This window comes from Nymphalis io, chromosome Z (assembly GCF_905147045.1).
Source record: "Nymphalis io chromosome Z, ilAglIoxx1.1, whole genome shotgun sequence".
Lineage (NCBI taxonomy): Eukaryota > Metazoa > Arthropoda > Insecta > Lepidoptera > Nymphalidae > Nymphalis > Nymphalis io.
This window is the reverse complement of record NC_065918.1, coordinates 12,294,163-12,304,229: the sequence shown is the minus strand read 5'-3', so window position 1 is coordinate 12,304,229 and position 10,067 is coordinate 12,294,163. Positions and strand designations below refer to the sequence as shown.

General features: G+C 30.7%; 1 protein-coding gene across 1 annotated transcript in view; it reads right to left on the bottom strand.

Annotated features, from left to right (window-relative positions):
• Window positions 1-5,882: 5,882 nt before the first annotated feature.
• Window positions 5,883-10,067, bottom strand: part of LOC126780231 (leucine-rich repeat-containing G-protein coupled receptor 4) — a 28,454-nt gene continuing 24,269 nt past the window's right edge. Inside the window, exons 2-8 of the mRNA XM_050504522.1 lie at window positions 9,273-9,441; window positions 8,951-9,157; window positions 8,676-8,864; window positions 8,229-8,459; window positions 7,887-8,108; window positions 7,536-7,734; window positions 5,883-7,109 (exon numbers count right to left, since the gene is read on the bottom strand). Coding sequence (XP_050360479.1) covers window positions 6,688-7,109; window positions 7,536-7,734; window positions 7,887-8,108; window positions 8,229-8,459; window positions 8,676-8,864; window positions 8,951-9,157; window positions 9,273-9,441 — 1,639 coding nt within the window. The 3' untranslated portion in view covers window positions 5,883-6,687. The remainder of the gene's footprint in view (window positions 7,110-7,535; window positions 7,735-7,886; window positions 8,109-8,228; window positions 8,460-8,675; window positions 8,865-8,950; window positions 9,158-9,272; window positions 9,442-10,067) is intronic.

The following is a 10,067-nucleotide window of genomic DNA, read 5'->3' as shown; positions in this document are numbered from 1 at the left end:
ACGCAACGACAATGGCAGACATTTTTCTTTTAAATGTCAAACTGGATTCTTGCATTTTAGCCAAAAATAAAATATTTTTTATTAATATTTTATTGTTATAATAATTAGCTCGTTTTTGTAAATTGAATGTTCACAAATAAGATTTTGTTTTTATATTTATAAACATACATACTATTATGTATTGTCGGCCATATCAATAGCTAGTTTTTTTTCTTAAGATATTTTATTAATAACAGAGCCCTGTATGTGCTTAAAAAATCATTATAATTACTAAATACATGCCAAATCAAATATAGGATTAAGTACCCATGCTACGTTATTACTATTTTAATACAAACTTATCTTAACATAAATCTCATCGCGCTTAGAGAAGATGTTCGAATACGTCTATTATTAATCAAAATCCTTAAAATTTAGCATTATTACATTTTATGATATATATAAATATATATAAATAAATATTCAATATAAATTAATTATTTCTTATAGAATTTAAAAGTTGATTATATTCAAAGTAAAAAATGCGTAATTACAACCCAGTAAGGGTTTTTACTTAATAACTTTTAAAAAAATGATTTTTTTATTGAAACAGACTCTTACCATAAACAATATACATATATATTTTAATACCAAAACCCTTCCTTCCAGTGCTTTGTAAGTGCAACATCATCCCCTTCCCCCTTTTCTCCCTTTGCCACCCCTTGATGCTTTTGATTTCAGAATAATTTTCCACCAACATACCACGCCTTCTAGTGCTTTAACGCCCTTTTATATCGTGTGGTCTCGCTCGAACGCACATAGTTGTAATATATAACGATAAAGATATCAACATAGTCGTAAATTCTCTTTTGAAAAAGTTCCTGTAAATTCATAGGATAATGGTGCACTGTAGTGTGTATATTGATTTAATAACATTTATATTTGTGTTCATATAGATTTTCATCTACCTATACACAAAACTTATGTAACTACTACCTATACATAAAATGTAATTGAAACAGTATACGTACGTCTGTACTGTATTTCTGTATATTTTAGTAACATTTTTATTAAAATTACCCGGCAATCATCAGAAAATAATGCTTAAGAAAACATAAAGAATACTTTTCGTCCAACCAATTTAGAAGTAGGTTAATAAGTTGTTTCTACTCCTTTATTAACAATACTATAATTATTTTGTATAATAATATTTATGTCTTTAAATAAAAACAGTTGTGTGCGTAAAAACATAGAAAAGGTTTTTACTAGGTCTTGTGTTCTGCATGCATAAGCGTAACAAACATAAACTTGTTGGTCTTGTTATCCGACCACACGTTTCTTTTGTAGGACAATGTCTACGCTTTTACAACCGGAACCCAAGAATTTACAAAAAACTGCCGAAAATGTTTATGTGCTAACTGTTATTACAAAACTAACAACTTTATAGATATAAACAAAACAAGAACCTGCAACTTTACTCTCGTGACATTAAATTTTGGACGATAATCCTTCAAAATCAATCAATTAATAAGCAGCTATTATCTAGTATGGAGACCGATATCGGATGGAGATTTAGACTGCAATGCCCAAGTTCAATCCCACTGCACACACTTCTAACTTTTCGTAGTTATGAACTTATTAATAGGTGTGTGAATCAACATCGTGAGAAAACCTGCAAGTCTGAGAGTTTCTCAATAGACAGAGTCAGCTTGATTGACAATTATAGCCTAACTCGTCTCATACTGAGGAGAGATCTGTATCCAGCACTACTGATAAAATATAAAGAATGAATAAGTTTAATTTTATTATAATTATTTACAAAATTTAGCTATCGTGCGAATCTTAAGAAATGAAGATGACTACATACTCTACCTTACATCCTATGCTATTTTTGTGAAGTCCGCAAAATCCTCAAAATTGCATTTCATGTTACTTAGGTATCGAAATAAATTATTAATGCTTAATTAAATAATTACTTTGCATTCATAACCGACCGCATAACGTGCGATCGAGCGACACAGATATAATGAAAATGAAACAGATATAATCTTTAATATGTGTATTAAAGATTTTTTTTTTTGCTATCTCCTTAACTATAAGTAAATTGATTGTCGTATAGAAAATATGTATATAATTACCAATCGTATTTTAATTTTTAAAGTATATTAGGCATAAATTGCTGGCTTATTTATAATATGTATATGCAGCGTAGGTTTGAGCTGTGGATTTTTTTTGAATCTCCTAAAGAACAATACGCATTGTATTAATGTATAGCATTTATGCAAAACGAAAAACAAGAGCAGTTTGAGCTTTTTCTTCTGGCTTGTTTTACAAATACAATTATTTAAGGTTGAAGTATTATTATAACTAAAATAAAATGTCTTATTTTCCAAATACAACTTTCTAATGTTGAAATAATTATAAAATCGGTCCAATAGTTTCAAATTTTTCAATTTTATATAACATTACAAAAAGACAAGTCTTACTTCTTTATAATATTTATGTTGTAGGTATATGTAGATTTTGAATAAATTGAATTTTTGAATTTTTGATTATTTTAGGGATAAATAACTTTATTAATTGCCATTAAAATAATGCCTGTTCGTAAATAATCATATCATTAATATTTAATTTAATCTTTTTTTTTTTTATAGAATAGGAAGGTGGACGAGCATATGGGCCACCTGATGGTAAGTGGTCACCAAACGCCCTTAGACATTGGCATTGTAAGAAATGTCAACCATCGCTTATAGCCAATGCGCCACCAACCTTGGGAACTAAGATTTTATGTCCCTTGTGCCTGTAATTACACTGGCTCACTCACCCTTCAAACCGGAACACAAAAATATCAAGTATTGCTGTTTTGCGGTAGAATATCTGATGAGTGGGTGGTACCTACCCAGACGAGCTTGCACAAAGCCCTACCACCAGTAATTTTATTTTATTATTAATATTCTATGTTACTGCCTAGTTCAGTTATTATATTGAAACTATTAAATAAAGATTTTTAGCAAAACTAATGCCATAAAAATATTACCAAAGACGCAGTTGACGAGAGCAGACAAATTGCTGTTGCGCTACAACCAAACTAAAAAAACATTTTTCGGTGTTTTCTATACGTAACCATGTTTAACTTAAATCATTAAAATAAACCCTATTGTTGATTGATGTTTGATAAAATACTTCTTGCATACTTATATTGTAATACATTTTTTTATATCATATACGATTAAGCATTATAATAAGTAGCGTTACGATTCTCGAATAACATAGAGATATATGTACTTATCAATATTTTTTGACAGATATTGTTATGACATGAAAAGATATATAATAATTATATAAAATAATTAAAACCAATGTTTATTGTAATGTTCACACTTAAACTTAGGACGTAAGGTCGGTATTACAAACTAAATAAGATTTATTATATTTTATATATCTGCTCGCTATGCACACACACCGTCTTCACTTTGCGCCAATAATTCCAATCCCCATTTTATTTTCCCAAGAGATGACAGATAATATATATTTATATTATAAAATACTAATTAATATATTATTGTAGATGGGTGTACTCTACAATTATAATTATGCCACATATAAAGATAGGTAAATTGACCATAAAAAACGCCATAGGCACATGGGGCCTAACTTCTTAGTTCTCAAACTTGGCGTCGCATTAGCGATGTAAGGGATCAGTAGGTATTTCTTGTGTTGGTAACCACTTACCATCATAAAACATATATTTTTCTCATTAAAATAAAACCAAGAAGGGACAAATAAAAAAACAAAAATTTAATAGAATGTCCCTTTTTCAGAACAATCCACATATTTATTTCATAGTTGAAGGCCTTACGAGTTGCGTGCGTGTCAATCATTGGAATAATCAATTGCATAGCATAATTATTATTAAACAGTTTCGTAAATTGATTTCTGTACAGACAACCGTACTGCTACAGTACTATTTGAGCTGAGATGATTAGTATGTGGAGTATATTTTAGAGCAAGCAGGTCTTAATCGCCGCTGGTTTGACTCCAAGCCAGCACCGATGATTTTTTAATATTTTTGTATTATTTTCATCGTTAAAGGAACATCGTAGAAAATCTTAAGAAAAAAATTACTTGCATACCATTTACACACACTCCCACATACAAGACGCTATAGTGGCGTGCTGATAAAAATACGAACTAAAGTTCATGTGTAGCTTTTATTTTAATTTTTGGCGGACTGGTTGGCGTGGTTGGTAGATACTTGCCTTTCACGCCGACGGTTGTGAGCACGATTCCCACCCAGGACAGACAAAAAAAAATATTGATTTATAATTGTTAGGAATCAAATATTATATTTCGAGTGAAGAAAGTAATAAATGTTCTATGTTTATATATATAAACTCTAACTACAAACAATAATAACTACAATTCTCGTTCGTACATTCAAAATTACAGAAGATGAAAAAATTATATTGAATAGGTTTGGCGAAGGATTTGTTGAAGACGTTTCTTTGGTAAATTTCAGTACAATAGCACCTGTAGTTTCGGAGATCTCATGATGAGTCAGTCAGTGGTATTTCGATTATACTTTATATGTAAAGAAGAATGGTTAAGTCTTAATTTAAATAGGAATATCAAAATGACATGTTGAAATTGCGTGATTTAAGTTAATCCTGAAATATATTTATAAAAAGTTACATTTATGTAACTTTTAAAAAAAGGCTTTTATATGGTGACCATTTCAAATTCATACAATATTTCGTACTCACCGGCACAAAAAGTATGTGAGAATTTATAACAATTTAGTCGGTTGGGTTGAACTCGTATAATGGTGCATTTACACGAGTCCAAGCGCAGAACTTATTGACTAAGCCAATCCAAAATAGCTCGCCTAAATAGGGACAATCCATTTCATTGGATTGTCTCCATTGAAATAGAACGATTTCTAGCACAAGATCGAAAGCCTCTTAAGCCTGCGTGTTAATTACAATGTATTTTTCAATCGACTGGCTTAATGGCTTGGTATCATGATTTGACCCACTCAATAAACAATAGGAAAAACAAAAACTTATAAAATATTAACTAATGCTCGACGTACGTTGCATGCATATGTTGATGTTGCTATTCATTGAACGAAAGACGCTTGCAGAAATGCATACCTTAAAATTTCATAAAAGTATAACATAATCGGATGAATGGAATATAATCGCATACGGAACAAACAAAGAATATAGATAAGCTATTTCTCCGCCTTCACTTCAAGCCATCACATATGCTATCGTGTTATTAATAAATAGAGGTATATTTTTCATTATATTAAAATAAAAACGGTTACTTCATATTACACTTATTTATAAAATATACAATAGAATAGAATTCCAAATAGTAAAATCCCTATACCCTAAAGTATTGTTATAATTTTACACAATTTTCATTTCACGTTCGAAGCAAAATTCATCGGCCACCCCAACGCCTAAAAATAAAAAAAAAATTGAAGCCGAATAAAACCGGACCTGCCACCCTACCGCCACGGGCAATCGGCCTTATGTTGCACTTAAAAAATATATATGAGAAAGTTCCATAACAACAGACAAAAATAGACTAGATGAATTTTCAACATAAATAGCTTGAAGTCTAATTAAAACTTCGGTCAAAGCAAACTTTTTCATGAAACTACAGAATTTTAAAACATTTGTCACTTCCATCACTTAATGAATTATATAAGGAATAATACTATAGTAAGAACTGAATATTTCAATTTAGATATTGGACTGATTTCATTTCGTTTTAAATTACTTATTTTTGTTTTGTAGAAACAAAATATTATAGTTAAGATGCCCGTGAAGTGTCATTTGCCCGTGAGTTATGATTTTGTATTATTAGGACATTTTTATAAGGATAATAAAATATTTCATAGTGTATTATTTATTCCAAACAACAACTACAATCATTATTTTATTTCCGTATAATGGCGAATAAAACTACAAGTACATCGACCCCTCCGAGTTAACTGAGCGATCTTTATGAGAAAAACTAAACGAAATATTTGTATATAATAACAAGGGAAGGTTTTTAAAGCACATTTATTTAATATACTTAGTGGTTAACAAAAAATTTATTAGTATTATCGGAAGTAAACAATTTGTTACATCCTGGTAAAAACAAATTGTCCCTACGATAGGTTAATCGCCAATATAAATTACTCTAACACCTATAATATTTATAATTAATAATATTACGTTACATAAATTATTTTAGGTACAAATTCAGGGTTTATACACTTGTGTTATTAGTATAGTCCAAGAGTGCGACACTTCTACGTGTTAATTGAACTTCGATATGCCAATGTTTCATTAAAAACAATTGTCCTAATACGCAACGTCTATGCCGGATACACAATCACTCAAACCGTCATAGTATGACAATGATCAAAACACATACAACAGTTTCTACTCTATGCTTATAAATGTAGTTACGTATGGCACGTGCATCGCTTTTCGTGTTAGAAGATATCGAATAATATGAAGAAATAAGGATGCATCTGTAACTATGACTCCTATATACATCACGAAGGTTTACAATGAGAATATTCCATGCATCCAACCAAATCAGACAACACTCTGACCTATCGTAAGTCAAAGGCAGCATATTTTCTAAGGCGAAGCACTCAGTTCGGTGGCGTCGTTTAGCGGCGGCGCCGGTGCTCTAACACATTCACTGCGGTGAGGAGTTAAGATCACGTAGGCGGAGATGATCTGCGAGGGGATGAGATTTCTCTTTTCGTTCATCTGGCCACTTCACTACTACGTTGGTGCTGGCTGGAGGCAACGTTACTGGAGGCTCCACAAGCACAGGCAAACCACCCTCACGCTCTGGTAAAACGTGCCCAATCAAGGCACCCACACGTTGATATGCCAATTGAGATGGTTGAATTTCTCGTCCTTCTAGCATTCCTACGCCTGTATGTGTAACAACTATGACAGGTGTATCGGGTACGATGTCATTGAGCGCCCTCATAAGAACAGGCGCCGACGTTTGAGTGGCCACGCACGTGGACACGCCACTGACGCGCGTATTTAAGCTCTCAAGTATCGCTACGAGCTCATATAATCGCTCTTCGCATAACACAGGGTTATCTGTAAAATAACACAAAAATGAGGAGATTTCAACTGAAATTATGTCTTCCAAAGTAATAAAGAACAAAAAGGTTTAATTCGTAATATTTAATTACTCTAATAATATTTAGTACAGTAGCCATTTATAATTTTTGTCAATATGTAATTAAGACTTATGGTAAGCAAATAATCGTAGAATATTTTAAGCAAAACATTTCATAAATAAAATAACAAAGAATTTTTTTTTTCAAAATCGCACATGCTTTTTCTAAAATGGATATAAATAATTATCATTCGCAATATCGCTACAGCAGAAAGTTACCGCGCTTATAATATTAATCTTAGGGCTATATCAATAAAATCTAAATTAGAAACAAAAATATTATTTGATATATCAGCGAATTGAACACCTGCAAAAAAATTGTAGTTATATGAAGCAGAACCAACCTTGAAGATAAATCTTCAAAATACTGGGTACTCCATTGATAGTACATCTTGATTTTGACACAACTTCATAATTCACAGATTGAATCTTATTATAAGACAAGTCAGCGATACAAAGTGACGGCAGTCCATGAAAATCTTTATCCAGAATAGTTATATTATTATGATGAGCAATAAGTTCCCCCAGAGAAGGTAAAAAAGTCTGAAAAAAAGTATATTCGTAATGAGGAAAACTTTAACTTTGATCGCATTAGCATATTTTTATGTACATTGAAAACTTTTTGTAAAATTGTAATTCGCAGAAGCTCGCAAAGCTAACTTAATACTTTAGCGATTACCCAGTACTTAACAAACCTTTGAAGTTTCTTCCAATGATGTTATATGATTGTGAGATACGTCGAGTAATCTCAGATCCTCTAAGCCAATCAAATCGTCCGGTGATATTTGTTGTATCTGGTTGTGACTTAAATTAAGACGCAGAAGACCATGCAGACCCATTAACGCGCCTCCCAAATTAAGGATATAGTTGTGGTCCAACCGTAACTCAAGTACTCGTGTTTCAACATCAACAAGATTCTGTAATCACATTTTTGTTCGCATTATTGTAAATATTCATATAATTTAAATTTTTTATTGTAAAAATTCAAGTAAATTTTGAAACGTTAACAATTTAAAGAAATACTATTACAGTTTTACCTCCATGTTGCCTGTAATACGACTTATTTTATTGTGTGATAGATCTATCACGGATAATCTTTTCAGACCTTTTATTTCTTGTAAAGAAAATTCAGTTAAGCTGTTATGTGTTAAGTTTAAGTAGCGCAGTGATTTAAGACTTCTTAAAGAACCATTCAGTGATCTTAATTGATTATAAGCAATATCTAAATCAGCTAAAATTTCTGTTTCCGAAAATTCATCTTCAGCCAACTGTAAAACAAATTGCATTAATAATAATATTATTTGTTTCTGGATATATTTTATTCGAGCTACTACTTTATTTGCTATCGATATCAGATGTAGTTTTGGTCATAACGTTTAATTACAGTCAAAACTAGTGATTGAGAAGCATTTTTCATAATAAATTTTACATATTATACATAAACTCTTTTAAGCAAATCAAATTAAGCTGGCTAATTGACTCACCGTTTCTATTTTATTAAAAGATAGACCTATTCTAACGAGCTTTCTAGACTTCTGCAACGCGCCATCCAGTGTTTTAATATTATTATCGTAGAAGTATAACGATTCTAGAGAAGGCATTTGCCTTAAGTCTTTCGGTAGACTTTGTAATTCATTATGTGCAGCGTGGATAAGCACAATCTTCTTAGCTTTCTAAAAATAAAACGTTAAAATTATATGTACCTTTAAATATGAATAATTTTTATTCATTTTGTATTTTGCATTCAAGATGTCCTTACCACTGGTAGCTCATTGTCAATAGTTTTTAAATGATTCGCGTTAATGAAAATCCATTCTAAATAATCGAGATCTCTTAGCGCTCCGTTCAAGGTACTTAATTTATTGATTCCTAAGTGAACATGTTTGAGGGCCTTGGGGACAGCGTGTCTTTCAATCTTAGATATTTGGTTGTCTGCCACGAGCAGGTGTTCTACTTCTTGAATGTCCTATTAAAATGAAAATTAATAGTATTTCATATTATTTAAAATATACAAAAGATGTATCAATTTCATTTATTTTCTAAATATATTACACAAAATTATATTTATATGGTATGCTTACTTTAAAATCTTCCTCAGTCAATTTGGTGATTTTGTTTCTGCAGAGGTCGAGCGTCTTGACGTGAGGAAGATGCCGAAGCACATGTCGCGGCATTTCCATGAGAGAGTTGTCGGACAAGCTGAAGTAGTCCACCAAGTCCAGCTTCGTGAAGACGCTCTCTTTCAGTTCACTGAAATTTTATAAATGTAATTGTTAATATCTTATTTATTCTTAAATATATGTTTCATTTTTTTCGTATAATATATGAATGTAATATTTAATTTGATTAGAATAAAGTTCAGAAAAAATATAATATTTTATAACGAATAATATATTTTATAAACCAAAATTCAATGAAGATAAAAATGTAAAATAAAACTATGCACATACTTTAGTATTATTTAGATTTTAGGTAGTTATGAAAGTCAAAAATGATGCTAATATTTGTTATTAAGTTTTTTTTTTCACGTGTCATTCGAAAGCTATTGCGAAATATATGTATATTTAATAAGAAGTAGCAGAAAATCGTAAAAATAAACCTAACTATAAAAAAATGGTGCAATGGTGAACAGTGAACAACAACAAATATTTGTATTTAATAAAAGACTTATTAAATTAAATAATTTAATTGCAAGTTCAGCAAAAATAATGTAATTGCTTATGACCTCGATTTTTATAGTAAATTCTTATTTCATAATTTTCCCTTGTTACCACTTGTGATAAAATAATAACTCAATACTAACAATTGTGCTCACATCATTTTAATTCAAAGAAAACAAAACGATTGATTGCGTATTGTACTCTAAACAAAAAAAT